Source organism: Tachypleus tridentatus, chromosome 1 (assembly GCF_004210375.1).
Source record: "Tachypleus tridentatus isolate NWPU-2018 chromosome 1, ASM421037v1, whole genome shotgun sequence".
In the NCBI taxonomy this organism is placed as follows: Eukaryota; Metazoa; Arthropoda; class Merostomata; order Xiphosura; family Limulidae; genus Tachypleus; species Tachypleus tridentatus.
Window position 1 is genome coordinate 71,745,900 of NC_134825.1, and position 22,887 is coordinate 71,768,786.

The 22,887-nt window shown below is 30.7% G+C and overlaps 1 protein-coding gene across 6 annotated transcripts in view; it reads right to left on the reverse strand.

Annotated features, from left to right (window-relative positions):
* Positions 1 to 450: 450 nt before the first annotated feature.
* The window catches only part of LOC143252016 (RAC serine/threonine-protein kinase-like), a 67,660-nt gene continuing 45,223 nt past the window's right edge, over positions 451 to 22,887 (reverse strand). For 5 of the 6 annotated variants that reach the window (XM_076503556.1, XM_076503540.1, XM_076503563.1 and 2 more), the window contains 6 exons: positions 16,897 to 16,962; positions 15,111 to 15,302; positions 12,916 to 13,044; positions 11,436 to 11,650; positions 9,165 to 9,252; positions 451 to 7,967 (listed from right to left, as the gene is read on the reverse strand). In XM_076503556.1, the coding sequence (XP_076359671.1) occupies positions 7,764 to 7,967; positions 9,165 to 9,252; positions 11,436 to 11,650; positions 12,916 to 13,044; positions 15,111 to 15,302; positions 16,897 to 16,962 (894 nt within the window). In that variant the 3' untranslated portion in view covers positions 451 to 7,763. The remainder of the gene's footprint in view (positions 7,968 to 9,164; positions 9,253 to 11,435; positions 11,651 to 12,915; positions 13,045 to 15,110; positions 15,303 to 16,896; positions 16,963 to 22,887) is intronic. The other variant, XR_013028798.1, reaches the window with a different exon arrangement.

Sequence of the window (22,887 nt, forward strand, 5' to 3'; positions counted from 1 at the left end):
TTGGTTTTGCTCTTATTCCCCCCTTCCCTTTCTCTGACATGAAGTTTGAAGTGGTCTATCTGCGATCTATTCCTCACGGGGAATCAGACCCTGAATTTTAGTGTTGCAAGTATAAACTTTCCGCTGACTTAACGAGAGGATTTAGTAAATAAAACTAGAAACAGTATATACAGTATAGGATGCTGAAGCTTGTGTAAAAGTATAAATCAAATAAATAAACGAAACACAGTTTATAAGTACACAATTAATACGCCCTCTAGAGGTACAGCGGGATGTCTGAAAACTTAGAATGCTACAAACAGCATTTCGATACTTGTGGTAGGCACAGCATAGATAACCCATTGTGTAGTTTTATACTTAACTACAAATATAAAGCATTTTTATGGAAGCTGTTAATAGGCTTCATTTAAAAAAATATTCGATTTAAAACATAATGCACACAAAAAAACATTTACTTTTGAATAAGATTTTATTACCGAAAAGCCAGTTTCCTACGTCTTTTCAACCCAATATACATAGTACTAACAAAAACAGTTGCCTATAATACTGTTTCGAACAAAACTTTACGTATAAGAAACAGTGCGTAAGACGTGAGTAGGCAATGCAATACAGTTAACGGCAATTTTTGTGAAAAAACCCAACAAAAACATTGTTTCATTCAAAAGTAATAAAATGGGTTACCGTATTTAAAGCTGCTTTTATATCAATCTACGTATATCCGTATATAAAGGTGTATTACTCAAACTTTAATTATTTTTTCAGAGTCACAAATAAAACTTTACAACCTTGTCACTGATAACCAATAAGAATTAAACTATTATTTAATGTAAATACTAAAATTTCAAAACAGTATACATGATTTCTTTAAAATAAGCAGCTTGTCACATTTACTCTCAATTGATTGTGTGCAAATCTATTTACCTCTAGAATAATAAATACAAGCTAGAACAACCAAGATCAAAGTTACTATCTTCAAATATGTATATTTCACTAAGTCATGGAACACCTCATTTCCTTTGTTTTTATGCTGTAACCATTCTGCTATGTACAACGATGTATTTCTTTGCTGTTATTTATCATTTTTTACATGGTTTGACACAAAGCAATTCATAGGATTGAGTGCCTTGTAAGATTCTTAATTTACAGTTACTAATGATGAATAAATGACTTATATTCTTTTATAGTAAAATATTAATAAAACAATTAGCTTGTGTCTAACAAGCACAACTGACAAGAGTAACAACACATACCTTGAAAATCATTTCAATAACAACAACGTGTAGAAATGTTTTGAAATAATAATCAGGTTTTTTTTTCAAGCATGGATATGGGTGATATATCAGAAATATAAATTTTTTTCAACACCCATTTTGGAATGAATTACCAGTGGCCATTTTGTTAATCAATAAATTAGCTTTAAAGACATCATTACACAGAAACACACACACATATATATGTGTAACATATCATTGTATGATGGTACTAAAAAGAAGGTAGTAAAATATGAAAATACAGGAATGGTAAAAAATGACATTAAAGTATATTTCTGTTTTTAGCTCATGAATGTAAAATATTGCCAATAATCGCACTGGTTACTTTGTTTTGGAATATTTGTCTTATTTATGAACTGATAATGAAAAATGTCTTCCATTTATTTTATTCTTTGTCATCAAAGAGAAGGTTGTGAGTATTTTGCTATAAAGTATTATTTAATGTGCTTCCAATAAAAGAAAGATACAAATAATGGAACATGCATGACTGGAACACAAAGCCAAAAATACAATTGTCTCTAGAAAAGATAAAGCCTTACACACAATCTAACCTTTCAATCCTTATTTCACACATACCTAGTTTAGTGGATAAGTTTTCTAATTATGATAGCATGGAAAAATGCATTTTTATTATAATAGAACTACTTATTTCTAGAAAAGGTTTTTCACAAGAAAAGTCCAAACCAACATTTAGTATGAGTACCAGTATATTTAAATGGAATTTTTAAGTTGTAAAAGCACAAAAATTACTAGATGTTTAGGGCCAAATTTATATTATATTTTAAAAGATACAAATAATAAAAGGAAACATAGATGCTAATATGGGTTAGTTTTTCAAACATTCTAAGTCATTTAACCAAATTAAAGTCTAAGTAAGGAACCTTTAAGTTAAAAACTGGATACTGGTTTGTTTGAAAATTTTGAAAAAAATTTACATAAGGGATATCTGGGCATGACCATTCATAATTCTGAAATTATAAACAAGAGGGAAGTCAGCTAGATAACAACACACATTGTCAACTTTATCTGACTGAATAAGCAGGGCGTGAAATTGTACTTTTTTTTCTAATTAATAAAATTATGGAAACATTTACTTGTCTTTCCTAAAATCATACACACTCTTCACAGGAGATGTTAAAAAAGTATAATGTACATTTTTATGAATCTATTGTTATTTAAAAGTGAAAAAATAGTTTTATTATTCTGAGAAAACTAAATGCAATGCATTGATTACCCAATTGTTTACATAAATTTTATAAATTTAAATCTATAATGTTCAGTTATTACATTTACAGGCCCCCCAGTGGCACAGCAGTATATCTGCAGACTTGTACTGCTAGAAATTGGGTTAAGATACCTGTGGTGGGCAGAGCATACATAGCCCTTTGTATGGCATTGTGCTTAATAACAAATAACAACACACAACATACCTTGAGTAAGTGTATTATTACTTTGTAGACATGACACAAAAGTACTGTACACATACAGGGTTTTTATATGTTAGTAAAATGACAAAAGTAAATATATTTTTTAAAAGTATCTGATTAAACAAATGTGGAACACTCAAACAAGGCTTTTTTTGCTATATTCTCTGTCTGTTGCCAGCTGTAAGGTTTATCTTTTTTAGAACAACCTGTACATGACAGTTAATAATGATATTTGAATTACATATTTCATTTATAAGTAATGAAGAGCTTTGATCCAAAACATTATTAATCCAACTTTGACAGTTTGAAATGTTTTACAAGAAATGCTATGAAAGTAAAACTAAGCTATTTACTAAATAAAACAATTACAATTATATGAAAAAACCCTAAAAAACCTAACCTTATTACTCATTTCACATTTCACAAAATCAACTTGATTTTTGGACAAAACACTGTATATCCATAGGCTTTTTCAGCTATTAAGATTGTAAACAAAAACGTATAAAATATCCTATGATCTGATTGATAATCATTGTTTATAGAATTTTATCTGAAAAACAAATGTTGTTACCTAAATTTTGAGAAAGAAATTGTTAAATGTCACTTTCAACAGATGCTTTAAATAAAATAGCTCATGTTATTTTAAGGCTCTTTCCAAAATTATAATCCTTCAAATACTTGCTGTAGGAACACCTTTCCCAGTTGGAGGCATATTTAGGTATGGGTTAAAGGGGGCTCAGCCTTAGGGCCCATTGATAATTTTATTCTATGTAAAATTACATTTGATGTAAGGCCCACAAAAATTATTATTCCCTGGCCCCACACAACCTTAAATCTACCACTGTTCCCAGATGGTAAAGAAAAGGCTTAAAAGAAGAGAAGAATGAACTTAAACAAATAACACTACTCTGACAGAAGATAACATTCAAAAACTAAGATAAAATTAATTTTTACTTCTATTTATGTGCACTTCATTCTTAAATCACTTATCTACAGTTGTTCAAGTAGTTAGTATCAACAAGGAAATAGATGTCTTGAAAATGCTCTGTATTTCTCTTATTATATAAAATAATAACAAGATTTAAATTATATTATAAGTACACAGAATTCGTTATTTAACTGAATGCTTAAAGTTTTCCTCAGCAGATGTGAATGTAAAACTATGGTAAACAATATTTTGTTTAGCCGAAGCACAGAATGTATTTTTAGAACATGAAAAATATATAGTTCTTAAAAATCAAATAACAGAATTAAGTAATGGTTTAATTTTATCTCTTTATCTGTTCTACCTTTCAGTTATAAGTGTCATACAAATATTGCTCACTTAATGAAGAATCTATTTGTGATAACATGATATATATGCATCTAAGGCTATCCACTCTTTGAATAATAATAATAATAGACATCTGAAAGACAAAAGGCTGGCATTGTTAGTTTTCTAGAAAAGTTACAGAATTTCACCTGAACAATTTTAACAATAATGTTTTGTTTACAAACATATAAGTTATTATTGCGTGTTTTTTTTTAACATGTCATAAAACTTTATTCTCAGTAATACCATATATGAACCTTTTTAATTACTTTAAATATGAAAAATAAATTAAAATTCCAAAGATAACTAATATTATGCTACAAAAGGTTTTATGGTAAATATCTTAAAAATGATTTACATTAAAAAGCAGTAAATTTCAGCAGTAAATATGTATTTCTGAAAGGATTATTAAAAGCAACAAGTTAATAAACATTAACATTTCATCAAAACCAAGTGATAAATTTTACGAGTTTTTCTATACCTTTTGTTTCTCAAAATATTGAAAAAGATTAATCACAATGATTTAAGTAAATTAAGTTTCTAACAGCATAACTAAAGCAAGATGTAGGTACCTTCAACATCAGTGCCATTTGTGAACAATTATAAAACAAGTACTGTGTACATTTGCAATCACTCATTATTAAAACTCAATTTTCAAATTTCATCATGAAATTACTACTAAATAGCATTAATGAAAAGGTAACAAGGTTAGACTCAGTGGAAAGGAGCTTATGCATCTAGATCTCATTTTTTTCAACACAAAATGCAAAATTCAAAGAAACAGTAAAACATTAATTAGAAATAAAGAGAAAAATTAAAAATGCAAGTGGTAAAAACATATATCATCAAATTGTTACCTGGGATCAGTTACACTTGTATCTGTATGAGGAAAAAAATCTTTACCATCTGTAATGTGTAAAATATTATGATTGATTTCAAAACCACTAGAAGTTTTTGAAAGAACCACTTTCATTGGTATGGCTATCAATCATTTTATCCCTCTCTAGACAAGCACTTGATATGGTTCAATGTTGGGAGTCACTTCACATTTCTGATTATTAGAGTCAGCTCTATGAATGAATGAAACTATGTTTTCAGTGATATTAAAAAGTAATGGTCATTCAGATTTCTTATTGCTAATATTGCAATAGGATTGACCAGTAGAAATCAACAAAACTGTGAGGAATTTGACTTAAAATGATTTCAGATTTCAAAAATGTAAACTTCTTAGATATTTGATAACATATATGATATACTATTGTTTGTTAGGAACACAGGGTTTACTGTTTAGGTTTGCATTATAAAATGACTTTAACTATATTGACTTACCTATTTATATAAATATATTAAACCATGACTGATATTGAAGTAATGTCACTGCAGCTATTTAACAGAACTGGAACATGACTGGTGTGTCTCAAAAACAAAGAGCTACAACAATGAAAAACATTAACACTATTACAGAGATAAATTATGTGATAAACAAACTCAGTGCTTTCAGTAATATATAAAGGTTTATATCATATATAAATCATAATCCAGCCTGGAAAATAAGTACTACTAAACTTAATTTAAAAGCAAATTTAAGACATCTAAACAATATTCTATTCAACATTCTAAACAATAATCTGTCTTTATTTCAACACGAGTTATGTATATATACTTCAATTTCAGAGTAGAATATTTCCAACTTAAATTTTATTTCTAACTTATAGAAAAATAATAAAAAATATATTTTGAAAATTAAAATTTAAATACTTATTTTTTAATGCAGCTGTGTATCAAATAATGAAAGCAGCAACACATGCTGTAAACAATTAACAAAATAAACAGTATGGTTTGCTTTGAATTTTGCACAAAGCCATGAGGCCTCTCTGCACTAGCCATCTCTAATTTAGTGTCAAAAGATTGGAGGGAAGACAACTAGTCATCACCATTCACCCCCAATTCTTGGGCTATTCTTTAACCAATGAATAATGGGACTGAGCTTAACATTATAACATACATATGGCTGAAGGGCAAGCATGTTTTCTGGAACAGGGATTCTAACCTGTGATCCTCAGGTTGCAAGTTAAGTGCCCTAACCACATGGCCATACTGGGTCAACAGATAAACAGAATTAGCAACAGTATAACCTCTTGAAACTTACTTATAAAATTAAAATAACTTTACAATACCAAACACCTGATAACTCAGTTAGAAAATTTAGAATAATGAGCAGCTGCTATTCTAGAAAATAAATTATTTCAGATGGTATAATAATAATAATATCTCCCTTAGTTTACCACATATACAAAATATTTATTGTAACGTAGACATTATTGCACTTATCTTAATACTTAAGTTTTGTAGCAACTAGTCAAATAAAAATAATACTTTATATCCTGTGTTTTTTTTTGTTTCCTGCTTCCAGCTTTTCCTAAAGCATGATTTGGTATTTGTCATGAGCTTCCTGAGGTATCCCAAGTATGTCATAGAACTTTTAAATATTTTCCTATATTATAGCTGGACATCATAAAAATTGAAGACTGTTTTATTACAATACCATTTGCCTGTAAAAATGTTGTGGTGTAAAAACCATAATACAAATATTTTCAGTACTAAGTACACTATATGACATGAAACCTTGAAGTTTGAATACTTATCTAGTCTGTAGCTAATGGAAACTGCATTACATATCTAGTGAAAACAAAAGAGAATGCTACAAATGTAATTAAAATATTTTACTTAAAAATACAGAAGCTGATATTGTTATAAAGTAATTTTATGTTTATGACACTGATGTTAAAGGCATAAACCTACTCAAGTGATTGAACATGTATTCCCCAATATCACACTTATATATATAAAAGCCGATGACCCTGAAGACATGTAAAAAAAACCTGAAAAGAAGCATCAAAGCATTTCCCAAAATATCTCTAACAGTCCAGATTTTCCTATTTGATCTGTTCATTAATCAATATTACAATCAGTGAATCAATTCTACAATAATATAAACAGTCAATCCAAAATGATCTGTGTTATTGGTAAACACCATATGCTGTTATCTACATGTTATGTAAATAATGTTTTGATCTATCATCCATCCAGTCTAAATTTTTATAATAAAATAAAAGTTTTACAACTTTCAATAAAAGGTGATTTAACAACATAGTATTTAGGAATATTAGTAACATATCTGAAATTTCACATGGGAACCTTGAAATATTCAACTACTGAGAAATAAAAAATCACAATAAAACAGATTGGACATGCTTGCTAAAAATAATGACAAATATGGCTGGCCATAAGTGTTACAGTATATGTAAATATTTATAAAACAAGCAAGTTTACTTTATGAAGCACAAGAACAAATAATTAATGAATGATACACACAACCATACATGTCTTTGAATGTTAACTATATGTATAAAGTTAACAAGTTGCCAAAAAGCACTTGTATCACTTTAGAACATTCATAAAATAACAAACTAAATTTAAAATTCATTTATGCATCATGATTATAATTATACAAAAAATAAACTTTTTACAATATGCACTGACACTTTAATTCATATAATATATACTTCTCTTAACTTACACAATAACTGTTAAAATCCTTCTATATCATACACTGTAACTATAATAACACACTCAGACTTTGCAATTGTTAATTATAAAAGCCTTCTCACTCACTCTTACTATGGATTATTACTTGTACTGTCACAAACGAGAAATAATTTATGCAGCATCGAACATATTGTGGTTAAAATTTCAGTGGTCTGTATCATGTCCAAGTACACCACTGTTGCCATGAAAGGAAAATTGCTGGAAGTAAGGCTGTTCCATTTCTTCAGATATGGAGTTTAGGGGAGCTTGATATGGAGGGGTCAGCTCTACTGTTTCTCCAGTAAATTCTTGGTCAAAGTATTGAGTATCAGTATCTGATGTCACCTGAGGCTTGAAGGGTGGTATAACCTGATCGCATACAAAATATGACAAAGAAATAATTATAAAAAGTAAAAATAATAATAATTAGAATGCACATCCACATTAAATGTAATTCTTCTTAAATTATGAAAACTCTTCATAGATAGACTACTGGTGTTGCAGAAAAACAAAAGCATTAAAAGAAGTTGATCTCTAGTGTTCTATTGATATGTCATTTTATGGGAAGAAACTTCATTAGTTGACACTTGACAATTTTATGACAAACTAAACATATTACATTTGTTACCACATTGCCTAATCTTGCTGTGCAGTATCATATTTGTGAATTTTACATATGATTGGTCATTTATTTCAATAAACATTTCATGAGAAGATGTTATTTGCAAAATACAAATTTTATTTTATTATGTACTAGGAGACTAATAATTGTCTTTTTTAACATTTTTTCCAAAAAAATATACATTATGCACTTTATAATATAGTACACTTATGTTTAATGTCATAAAATGATGATGAAAAATTATTGTTGAGATTATGCTATGGTGAGAATACTGTTATATTTACAACCATATATATAATCTAAACACATAAATGTTTATTATAACACATCTATAACACTCCAAAAAAGATTTTATCATTAAAGCATTATTTAATTAATCTGGAATCAAAATATTCCCTAAAATGTCAATATATAACAAATACGACAGTATCAAATCTTTCTTTAGTAAGAGATTTTTAAAATTAATGTATAACAAGATTTGTATGTTTTGTTTAATTATCCTGTTATCTGTTATCCACTTTTATATATAAATGGTAGTTATTTAATTCAGTTTTTTATTATGCAAGGCATTTTTTTGTCCTTAAGATGTGGCCTGATGAAACATGTTAATATGCATACTTGTAACTTTACAAATATGTGTTTGTTTACACTGATAAAAATTCTAAGCATATGATATCTTCATATAGCAATCCATTCCAAAAGACTGTGAAAACAAATATTACACAATGAACTACTTTTATATTGACAAAACCAAACTTTTCCAAATATTTTACATAAATAGAAGCAAAATTAATTACAAGCTAAAATAATTCCTAAATATATTTAAATAAAATGCAAGCAAATTAAATATAATTGATATTAACCATAATGAATATTCATATACTGATATTTTTGATACAGAGGTTCTAATGATAATAAGAAACAAAAGTAGATCATCCACTGACTTTTTTTTCCAGCAAATCCTGCCAGTTAATTGCACGGAAAAATGGATGGACCATAATCTCTCCAGCATCGTCCTGCCCACCACCAAGCCTGCAAAGTACTCACTATGATACAGGAACTTTTCAGAAATGTTTAAAACAAGCCAAATTTCCCTATATTTATACTACTACTAAGGTTAAAGAACTTTTTTCAATTTTTCTTCTTCTTTCTTTACTGAGAATTAACACTGCAGATCAAACAGTGCAAATGATAACACAGTTTACACTTATCATATAATGGAACTTTTTAAAGTTTATTTTTAAAATAATGAGATGTATTAAATGATATTCACAAAGCAACCATAGAAATTGGAGAATGTGTACATTATAAATTTATATACAAGTTGATTAATAATAAAGAGTTTATTAATTTATTTTTTATTTCACAGTATTTAAAGTGGTGAATAACAATTCTACAATAATTCTGCATTAACATCTTTTCTTAATTTCTTTCTAAATATGTTATTTAATTTTTATTAGCAGCTTAATTTTCTTATTTTCTATGCACATATTTCCAAAGTTCGTACTTCATTTCCTCAAAATTAAGATTTTTTGCTAATTAAGACTGTGTAAACCTTCAACATAAACCTTTCTTTTTCACTTCTAATTTTCTTTGTTTATCGAGAAAAAAAATAATTTTTAAGCCAATAATAATACTCATTGACTTTTAGATATATTCTAGCACTAATTTTCAAATGTATAGGCTTAACCCATCTCATATTTTACAGACAAACGTACGTCTTATGAAAAGATTAAACAATTTAAGAATATTATCAGAACCTTCCATTTCTGACACGTGATGTTTATCCTTTATAATGGTCAGTATATCCAGACAAAATTCAGAAATGCAAGAGAATAACTCAAGAAATTTTTATCACATCTCAAATAAACAATTCTTTCCTTAATCTTGCATCCATTTCTTTGAAAGCTTTTGCCCAAGTTAAAAGGAAAAAAATAATTGTGATATGGAAAAACAGTTTTTCACATCCTCTATTCTCTGTACATAATGTACATATGACTGATGTAGTTTCCACATGAAAGCTAAGTAGCCTCAGGAAAAGCTATTCAAAAGCTTACCACCTGAACTTTAATTCCACTTGTTGTTCAAAAACACAAGTTTAATCAAATAAGTTAATTTTTTGAGTTACACTATTGCAAAAATTTAAAGCTTCACTAATTTCACATTTAAAACAAACATGAGCACTAATTCAAAACAATTCTAAGTTGGAAGTAAATCTTAAAAAAATATAAAAATGTTTATTTTTAATACTTTCATAACAAAAAGATCACAGACATTGTAAAAGTGAGTAAAATCCTAATTAATGATTTGAAATCGACAGACAAAGAATTACAAAATGACTAATTTATAAAGGGAGTAACATATTTAGCCAGTCATTTGGCTCCCTAGGCAAGTATTACAAACTACAACCCCCAACCCTCTTTCTTTGTGACTCATGCATATTGGCTGGCTAACTGATCCGCAAAGGTTTGATGTAATGTACTGAGTTTTATGTCTACCTAACCTTTTCATTGCATCCATCTTAGAAGAATAAATTTGTTATTTATGATTGCTATTCCATCAAAATTGAGTTTTCTTAAAATAATATAGTTAATAAATATATTTTAAAAATAATTACTAAAACATAAACAAATTCAATCAATGTTCCCCATTTAATTCCAATAAATCTCAGTTTTTGCTTTATTTTATAGCAATGACAGATAAAGTAAAAACTCAAGAATGCTGCCTGTAATGTTTGGTAGCCAGCATAATTGTATAATGCCATGGAACACTATATATGCTATTTCTCAAGCCCTATTTTTCTGTTACCAAAAATATATATAGATATTACAAAAGATAAAAGTATTTATGATATATGTTACAACTTAAGAATGAGACAACTTAGTTAAGGAATAGGGAATGAAGGCAGGAACTTAAGTACCATGCCATACTAAATAAAACAGGTTATCTTGGTGATATACTGCAAGAACAAATGTTGATTACTTATAAAGGATTGTAGAATTATAGAGGGAAGAAAAATAAATTTTCAACATTGTTAAGAAAATAAATATGATATTTTTTCATTCTGAAAACAATGCAGGATTTCCACTAAAACAGAATATTCTTTGGGTATAAAAAATTCTAATCTATATAATTGCTTTTTGTTATCTTCTTTCTTATATTCATTTCACCATATTAATAAATTAATAGGTAAGTTCAGAAAAGTAAAAGATTACCTTTTTTTGGGGTCCTTAATAAGAAGACCACTTAAAATACTTTTTGCTTCAGGGGAGAGAGATTTTGGGAACTTAACTTCTTCAACTAAAATTAGTTCAAACAGAATATCGTGGTCACGATTGTAAAATGGTAAACGACCACACATCATTTCATACATGACAACTCCTAACCCCCACCAGTCAACTGCCCTGCCATAATCTGTGTCTTCTAATACCTAAAACACAAAAAATTTATTTTACTAACATATTGAACTTATATGACAGGTGCAATTTGGAAATTGTTTTAAGTTTAGTTTGTCACAGAATTGGATTACAATTAACTCAATTCAAGAAAATATTTCCAAGACATCTTTTTACAATCAACTTTCAAATATATGTTTAGGAACATGATAAAAAAAGTTTTCACATTGGATTTCAAAATGCTTCATACATATAATATTTTTAGTAATATAAGGTATGAGAACTGTAATTTAATACACATATCTTCTCTGTTCAAAACAGTATAAATCTCAAAAGTATTTTACACATGATGGGTTAAAAGAAGATCTTATGAAAACTTATTTTTGTTTTTACTATTTTATCAATCTTAGTGACCAAGCATTCATTGGCATATTTAGGTAGGGACTAGAGGGAGCTCAGCCCCAGGGCCCATTGATAATTTTATTCTATTTAAAATTGCATGGCATGTAGGGCCCACATATAACCTTAAATCTGCCACTCCCAGGATTTATGTTTTGTTTTTGGAAGAGTTGTAACTGATATTACAATGTTTTACATGACTGCAAATAATTCAAAGAAAAGCCTTTTTGATGTTATTTTTACACCTGAATGTCTCATTAAGGATCCTTGAAATAAAAAAAATGAATTAATTTCATACACTTTAAAATTTCACAAAGATTGATCTTCTTTCACATGCTTCAATGTTAATTGCATTGTTTCATAAATCAAAAAATTATCATTGGAAAAATATTTTACATTATATATGTGTAACATCTGTATATTTGATTGTTTTCAGATGTATAATCAATCCTTTATGTACCACTAATAACCTAGAATACTTGGGATGTTTAGATAATATATGACATACCATCATGATTAATTATTCTTTATTAAATAGCAACCAATCTGGTTGCTATAACCTAGAATACTTGGGATGTTTAGATAATATATGACATACCATCATGATTAATTATTCTTTATTAAATAGCAACCAATCTGGTTATTTATTTGTTTCGGAACAAATAAATTCATATACCTCATGAAAATGACTGAATCTAAACTGCAGAAAAATCACACAAATCAAATATTTAAAACCATATTGTGACTATTAGTTCAGATATTAAAACATATTTATAAGTCTCTTTATTTGGCAACAAGTAAAATGCACTTTTGGTACAAATATTACCATGTGAACAATTTAGATACGACTTCTTCTACAGAACTTTAAAATCTTAAAAAGTCGTAACATTAAGCTGTATACCTCAGGTGCTAAATATTCAGGTGTTCCACAAAAAGTTTTAGTTGTTGCTCCATAAATTATATCCTCTTTACAAAGTCCAAAATCTGCTATCTTGATATGTCCTTCTTTATCTAAGAGTAAGTTTTCTAGCTAAAAAAAACAAACAACAACAATAAAACACTTTTATATGCAACAATAATTATAGTATTGAAGTGGGAAAAGTAGCACTTTGATACATTCTTGTTCTTACCACTCTTGACAGTCTGCTGAGTGGAATCTAAAAGATCATAACCAAACCATGAGACCTGGTACATATACACAAACTTTAAATTTGGCTCTTTCTTGGTAAAAAGTGTGGGCTGGTGGTTAGTATGTTGGACTATGAATCTACAGGTATATCATTTGCATCTCATTACCAAAAAAATATACAAAAAATAATAATGCTCTTCATTCTAGGACATAAGTACGACATACGGGTGACAGACAATTCTCTCATTATTCAGTCAAACAAAAATTGTCCAAAAGTTTTTATAGGTATTGTTGTGCAGCTGCTTTTCCTCTAGCCTAAAATTTCAAAATTAACTCACACACAGCCCATGAGAAAGTATGATGTATACAGTACAGCTTATTAACATAAAACCTTAAGTTAGATCAAACATTTTTTACTTTGAAAAGTATACATATTAGAAAAATCTTTACCAGATGGTACCTACTAAAATACTAAAATTTGTTGGTGTTCAAATTATATCTGAAATATTACCACTAGATCTTAAAGGTAAACAGAAAAGTAGCTAATATCTACAATAAGTTTTATTTTAATGAAATACCTTATACACACCTTTTTCATACATCTAGGAACTGTTATGTGATGACAATATAAATGGGTAATCACAGAAACACTGTGACTCTGCACCCATTGTAACTCCATTAATATGTTAAAAGTTTTAGGAGTTATAAGTCTCACGAAAAAGAAAGAAAAAAAGATTTGCATACATATACACACACACACACACTCATAAAGATAAAATTATGTTATTTCTCAAGTAAGTTTCTTATTTTCTAGGAGATAAATAAGTTATTTTGATTTAACTTGTAAATGAAAGAAGAAATAAGCATGAATGTCTTAAAATATATAATAGTTATTTATTTGAGAACTAATTTTTACTTTATTACATGATTGGCCAAAATGATTGTATGAAACTTAAACAACTTCTATGTTTTATATGAAACTTAAACAACTGCTATGTTTTATACGAAACTTAAACAACTGCTATGTTTTATACGAAACTTAAACAACTGCTATGTTTTATACGAAACTTAAACAACTGCTATGTTTTATACGAAACTTAAACAACTGCTATGTTTTATACGAAACTTAAACAACTGCTATGTTTTATATGAAACTTAAACAACTGCTATGTTTTATATGAAACTTAAACAACTGCTATGTTTTATATGAAACTTAAACTGCTATGTTTTATACGAAACTTAAACAACTGCTATGTTTTATATGAAACTTAAACAACTGCTATGTTTTATACGAAACTTAAACAACTGCTATGTTTTATACAAAACTTAAACAACTGCTATGTTTTATATGAAACTTAAACAACTGCTATGTTTTATATGAAACTTAAACAACTGCTATGTTTTATTCAGTAAAAAAAATTCTAACAATACTTTTCTGTCACTTTATTCAGCCTTTTCTGATAAATTTTAATATTATAATTCTACAGAAAACAAATATGATCATGGCAATATTTTACAAATAAATCACAATTTATATTTTAATGATTTGTCATATTAAGAAGTAATACATGTATTCTTCATTGTAAACAAGTTATCTAATGAATTACAACACTATGATATAGTATTATCAATGTTGCATTTAGTGATGCTCTATAGCACAATTCACTGCCCCCAAGTGGCTCAACAGTACGTCTGCTGACTTACAGTGCTAAGAACTGGATTTTGATACTTGTGGAGAATATACCACAGATAATTCATTGTACAGGTTTGTGTTTAACTACAAAGAAAACAGAATTTGTTGCTGAAGAAATTAAATAGTTTACACCAACGATGATTCAGGGAACATCACTAATATCTCTGAATTATATGTAGAATGAAATGGTAGTAGTTCAGTAATTTTAAAAATGGACTAATTAGAAACATAATTACGTGCAAACCAATAACAACTAAGAGCAACAAACAGATACCTTCAGATCTCTGTATATAATTCCTTGAGTGTGGAGGTAGTGCAAAGCAAGCAGAACTTCAGCACCGTAGAAACGAGTTCTTTCCTCAGTAAAAATTCTTTCTCTTGACAGATGAAAAAAGAGCTCACCCCCATTTACGTACTCCATCACTAGGCACAACCGATCAGCTGTCTGGAATGAATACTTGAGAGACTGCAAAAGAAATTGATCAAACAGTTATCACCATAACTGTAATTTTAAAAAAAATGTGAACCATTCAACGGAAAAACAAAACTGAGTTTTTTTAGCAAATGTCATTGCCATAAAAGAGTTTCAGCTCACAACTTCTCTTACTTCAAAGGTTCTATGGACTGTATTTGTCGAGGGTTTTGAAATGGGTGATACTTCAGTCTGTGTGAAAGCCTTCATTAGCAGCCTAATAAATACCTCATCACAGCGTCTTAAACATTTAGTACTCACACATGTTTGGTAAGCAAGTACAACTCATAAGATTTTAAATCCAGTAAATAATTATCCTGAAAAAATAAATTAACAGTATATAATGCACCTGTTTTAACCCCTCATTTCACTAGTAATGTGTTGTCTGTTGGTGGAAAATGTATATGCTCTGAATCATGACAAAAAATAATAGTATTTGTTACTCTTATTTTCAGTTTTATTTACTCTTGAAACAAAACACTGTCAGGGATCTTGCAGAAGTATATTTAGTTGTAGCTTGTAATTACTAATTACACATATACTGGTTTATAGTTAGGAACTGTTACATTCTTTCTTTAATGATATTATTTACTCTGAGAGAAAACCATGCAGCAAGTACAGCTGAAAGATATCAATTTGTAACTAAAAGACAATTTGTTCATGTTACTAGCTTCATACTTTGATATACAAAGATTATTTTGATCCAAAGAGCACAAAATTTCTTAAAAAACTTTTAATAATCCTAACCTAATTTTGTTCACTCATGTATACTAAGTATTATATGCAGAAAAGCTATGACTGTTTAATTTCTTGGCTTTACATTTAATTATTTTCATCAACATAAACTTTACCTCAAAAACAGTTTAGTTTCAATGACTAAAATGGCTTAGTTGGTCAGCCAAGTTTGGTCCTGACAGCTTGCAAATGGGATTCTGAATACAGTTTCAAAAATGATGTCTACATGAATTTGAGGTAAGCGTAACACAAACTTCTATGCTACGTTTAAGTTCAGTGACCCTGCAAGCCTACTCCTTCATCTTCATCATATGTAAGTCAACTTCCAGGTCAAGTTTTAGATCATCTGAATATCCAAAATAATAAAACTATGGATCTAAATTATAAAAATTATCCACTAAATTATTCCAGGTCTGCCTGCCAAATTTGGTCCTGCCATCACCAAACTGATGAAGGAGCTTGTGGACAACTTAATGTACAAACATATAAAATAAATTCATATAGGATGTCAATGTTAAATATAGAATTGAACCTTTTATTGGGAGAATTATTTCACTTGAATAAATCTGATATACATAAAAATAACTTGCCACTTCCTATGGTATGCCTACCCTTTAAAATATTACACACTTAAAATTTGTTTATAGCTAAAAATACCATTAAAACATTTCTCATACTCTAATGAACTAATGGATGATACTATTCCAACACTAAATTTTAACAGGTTTAAGTATAAACAATAAAATATGTAGATTTGGGTGTACACTTTCAAACATGGCTATTTTGTTTGAAGTAAAACAGTAAGGATAACTTTGAAAATTGAAATATCTTTACTACAAGACAGTTTACTTACTATGAGAAAAGGGTGATTTGTATTCCTTAATACTCTATTTTCTGTTAGTGTGTGGGCAACTTCATCCTGCAAGAAATGGGTGACACACACATATATATATATAATGTACTGAAATACATATGCACATTTTAAATTGCAAATATTGCACACATATTAGAAAAATATCCATTAATACATAGCACACATTTTTGCTAACTTATAAAAAATATGGGTACATCAAAAACAAAATAATCAAAATTAATTACCAAATTTACATGTGCACAACATTCCTTCCTTGTAAAAAGATATACAACTTTATATCTTTCAGTTATTATATTTCATTTATCCTTTGAAATATGGTGAAGAAAAGTTGCAATACTGTTGTAATTCTTATTACATTCATTATATATTTGACTATAAATAAAACATAATTTCCCTTGTTTTTACAGTAAAAAAGTTGAAATTTTGTAATAATTATTCACTATTTTTAATCTTGATCCAATTTTATTTGGTATATGTACACTATGGAGCCATAAAACATATTCCTGCATTAGAACATTGCTGAAAAAAAGGACCCATTATCTGGTGAACAGAAGTCAAAATTTCCTACAATATCCATGTTATTCCAATAGATACCTACCTATATCACAGAATAGCTTTTCTCAATTTGTACTGCCCTCTATACGTGCAAAGGTTTTCTTGTCACTATACTCGATACTCCTACCTTCCCTCATGTGTTTTCAAATGACACAGATGTATGATAGCATGCAAATGAGCTTGTGACAACCCTCCAACAGTAGGAGTGAAACAACTTCCAGCACAGCCTATTCCTTCTATGCAGCTTAACCAAAAATCACTTTGTGACTGAACAACATAAAAGGAAAAGACACTGGAAGTGGAAGGATGTTGGATGTATGAGAAGAGGTAAGAACCATTTGGAAATATATTTTCAGTGAAGGAAAATGTTAACTTCTGATAAAATATCATACCTTTTCTCACAGAATAGCTAGAATCTCACATTTACCTAGTGGAGGGACTGGTATAACATTACCTAGATAAGCCCCTTTGAAAATGCACCCATAGGAAGCTAATGAGGTGTGTGAAACAAGAGTATGTAAAAACCACTCCTGGGAGACTGCATCACTTTTAAGCCAGGCAGACTCTTCAACCATGCAGATGATGTGCTGCAATAAGAGAGGAAACTTTAAATGAAGGAATTCGTGGTACAGAGCAGCTAAGGTAAGGTGAAGTTCAATCTCAGTCAATACTAACAGAACCATCAACAGAATATCCAGTTCATGGTGGTAAGAGAGTCCTCTTTACCATTCACCTTAAACACTGGAACTGGAAGGAAAGATGATCTATTTTATACATCAATATGTGTGCATTTCAAACACAAATAAAACCAGTACTCCCCATGAGCAAACATCCAGCAGTGGTAAGAAGGCAGATAGCAATGTGGTAGTTCACCTCCAGTCCAGAACCAAGTGGCACTGGGATTACTCATCCAGTCCAAACTAAGACTTAAGTGGCTCATCCATCTCCAACCAACACCAGTACCACTCAGGAATCAACATCCAAGTGACAGCAGATGGATCAATTACATTTTGACAGAAATTGTCCAGTCCATATTAGTAAATCAAGTTCATGGTAGAAGGTACATATACTGGTAGAACATTATTTCTCTGCTCTCAACCAAGTGGAATTAATCATACTTAGGAGGAAACCTTCCTGGTCTACCACCTCCCAATAGCTAGGAGCTTGTAAATGGTAAGGACTCATCCCTTGGAAGAAGGTGAGGGAAAAAATGTTTTGGAGAATCTGGAAGAACACAATATTGAGTGACCAAAAAAATCTTGTTCTGAAAAGCAAAGAGTTCCAGGTATAGCCAAACAAAGAAGCAGAAACCCACCCTTCTATTTTACTTATGTTAGTTCATAAGTGTACAGTGTGGGGCAAGTGTATTTTTGATGTACACCACAACATGAAAAAACCTATGGTAGGCATTATTAACCTGAGTGATTACATGGTACAGGTTCAAGAACAAGTGTATCTGGTCATGCTACACTCACCACAGAGAGAGATCTGTATACATGAGAAAGACTAATTTAAACAAGAAAACGTACAAAAAAGCACCTATCTACACACAGAAAAACTCTGGAGCACAAGGTAATGACAGAAAGTAGACAGTAATCTGTAGAGCAGAAAACAACTAGATGATGAAAATAAAGTGAAATAAATGTTTGGAAAGTGGTCCGTATACCAGCACAAACTATATCTTCCAATGGATGACAGAATCAAGCAGCAAGAGATATGGTAAGGTGATGGATTTAATGGGAGGAGACTTGGAATAGATTACAATTACCACAAGACGGGAAAGGAGTAGCAGGGCAAATCCAACCCATAAGAGTAATAGGAGAAATATCATGGAAAAAGGAAAGAATCCAATGAATGAACACATGGAAACCACGGAAGGAAGTGTTTGAAATACAACTGTTATCTCCATAGTGTAAAGAGTTTTTATACATATGTTTAACTTGATTTAAATATATATATATAATTTTAAAACAAGCAAAATGCATGCTATTTGTTAACTGTTTGATTTTATCATTAACAAGTCACAGATACCTGCTGTAGAAAGAAGAATCCTTAAGCCTACAGACATACACACACACACGTGACTACTATTCAAAAAGTAAGTTTTCTGACATTTTATAAACCAGCCAAGTTTAGACAGTGGTAAATCATGGTAGAAGAAAATGTGAATAACAGCAGAAATGAGCAGACTGATATATGCACAACTGTAGTAGTGCAAATAGTGTGTAGATTACAACCACACCATAGAGCCATGCCAAACTTTGATAAGTGGGTAGGAAGAGGAGAGCATCTTGAGTTAAAAGACAGTGAACAAGAGAGTTTGTTAAACAACAAACAAAACTACAGAGAGAGAACAGTGCAGGCACAGAAGAGAGCAAGAAAGACAAAAAGAAGAAAACAAAAGAGAAAGACTGAAAGAAGAAAAGGAGAAAGTAGATTGTGATAGAAAGAAGAGGCTGGAAATAGAGAGAACATAAATTGAAAAAAAAAAAAGGAAAAGAGAAAAGAAACTAGAAATAGAGAGAAGAGCACAAACTGAGATTGCAAAGCTCATCCAATGAAAGGAAGAATGACATGAGTCTAGGCCAACTGATCCAAGCTACCTAAATTTGAAGAACAGAAAGATGGCATGAAAGCTTTCCTGGAAAAATATGAAAGATTCATCCAAAGTTAGAATTGGGACAACGTTTGTCTCAGCCAACTTTTCTTAGGAAAAGACATGCAAGCATATTCAGATATAATGTCAAACGATGCCATATATTATGACAAATTAAAAGTGGCTTTGCTGAAACAATATGAACTTACTGAAGAAGTTCTGAGAAGTCAAACCTGAAATTGGACAAATTTTGTTTCAGTATGTGGCATGTCTATGGTAACACTCCACAATATGGACTGACATAGCCAACCAAGTGTGATGATAGTTTTGAGAGACTGGCAGACCTATTAGTACAAGAACAGATCAACTGATTTTTCACTGTTCTTAAAGGGAAGAGAACCAAAGGATGTAGAGGAGATGATCAAACTGGCAGAACTGTATATGGTAGCCTGTGGCAAATCAAAATACACCCACTTGAAGCTGGAACCTGTAATGACTGACCAGGAACACAGGTTTACCAAAGGTGACAGAGGATGACATAGATCCTGTGATATAATGTGTGAAAGCCACTAATATTGAATAAATTTGAATGTTGAGGTGCATATGCTAATAGAAGTAGGAAACAGAGATCTTTAATCAGAGTAGATATAAATACAAGGCTTGAAAGGAGAAAGTGTGACAGAATTGATGATAATTTTGAGATTTCAATCATAAAGAGCAGTAGTATGCAGAGGAAGGTAAAGGTGGAATGAAAAAGCAGAAGTGAAGACACTGTGAAATCTTGCAAAATGTAAAGTGATTTATAAGACCACATAATAAAGTGGTAGGTCAGGTGTAGGTAGTAGAGTAAAATGCAGAAAAACAATGATCAATGGCAGTAAACATAATACTTATGTTGGTAAACTAGTTGACATGGAAGAAGGGCAAATGGATTGGGAAATAAAAACTGTGTGTGAGGTCTGACAGGGCTGGCCAGGGACCAGACAATAGTCAAACATGAAGACAGAACATTTCAGGGGAAGGATGCAGCACACCATATTGAGATTCACTGAGGACAGTGGTTGAAAGTGGTGGAGAAAAAGGAGGTTTTGATAGGAGCAGGTACAGAAGTAGAAACCACAGCTGGTGTCAATGAGAGGATGAAGTAAAGAGTGGCTTGTATGACTGAGAGGACACAAAGAAGATGGATAGGCATAGAGATAAGAGCACCTCAATCATAATTGAAGACACCAACAGCTGCAGCTAAAGAATGTGATATTTGGGACTAAATCCTGGGAAATTTGGAATTCAGATGGGTGGTGAATGCATCTAGTTCTATAGTACTCCACTAGGAACACAATCAGCCAAACATCCATGAATTAAGGGAAAACACCAAGGGGAGAATCTCAATGGGGCATGATAAAAAATCTGTTATTAAATTCAGGGTATCTAGTATGTGACATGTTGACAACCAAATGTTATGGGTGTTGGTTCAAAACAGGAGGTCCAACATGTGGAAACAAAGTGACCTCAACTAAGTATGCTCTTGCCAAGTGATGGATAAAATAACCATTGAACTGTTGGAACAGATCATAACTGAACAGTTCTAGAGAAATCAAAGGAAGTGAACCAGAGCCTGATGAAAAGCAAGTAGCTCCAAAAGACTGATATGCACAGATTACTCAATGATAGACTAATGACCTAAAATCTCATGTCTGTTCAGATAAGCACCTAACCTGAAAAGGTGCATCTCTGGATGAGGAGGAAGAGAAACGCTACTATGGTGTTGTCTCTGTTCAACCACAGGGTTGAAGTCCACATGAAGAGGAGACTAGAGGTGGATAGGGGGCATCCAAAGAATTTTGAAAAAAATTCCATAGATCTTGTAAAACCCACTAGAGAGATCACTGAATGAGAATCTCCAAAGAAACCTAAATATCAAAAAAGAGACAGAACTTCTTGTGCATTTGAGAATGAGAGGAGGAAACATTCTGAACCACAAACACCATAGATTGCAGGCAGAGAGAAGAAGAGTGGGCTTGGCTGAAATGAGAATTGAAAATACCCAAAGATGAACAAGTTATTGATTATGAAAGAGGAAGAACTTCTTCATCTTGACAAGCTAGTCTACCTGAGCAACCTCTTGAAGGTGAAATGGAGTATGAAGGAAAGTAGTGGCATGTGAAGAAGTCAGAAGCAGCCAGTTGTCCATGTAAGGGTAAAAACTAAGGTCCTTGAAATGGAGAACAGGGACAAGGGCCTGGATCATTCAACAAAAAGTGTATAGAGTCAAAGCCAGCCCAAACAGGAAGAGCCCAGAAAGCTGCAATCCTGATGAAGAAAATGCTAGAATGCTGATGAGATGGAGAAGTCAGCACTGATACATTTGCCTTTGTCATTCATAGACCAGGAATGAAATCTCATCAAAGAGATAAGTAGATTCCACAATGAACTGAGGAAGGTCAAGGAAGTGGTTTAAGGATGCTAGTCCCTGGTTTTTTTAGTACTATGAACAAATGGGAATAGAAATATGGCTGGGATGGATTCAATGATTCTACAGCATCTTTATGAGGAAGATCCAGAGCAGCTTCAGAAATATGCTGGCTGGAAATGGGATCTTGAGAAGGATGGGAGGGGGAGGATCTGAAATGAAGAAAATTTTAAAAGAATCCAGAAAACACAAGGGTCTTTGGTGAAAATTTTCTAAATAGTGGCAAAGCTCAAAGCCTGGCCCAACCAGATCTGTAGCCATCATGTACTCATTGGGACCACCAATGGTGCTGAAGTTTTCAACAAAAGAACTGATAGTTAGTTAACCTTGGAGTACTGTATATGAGGAA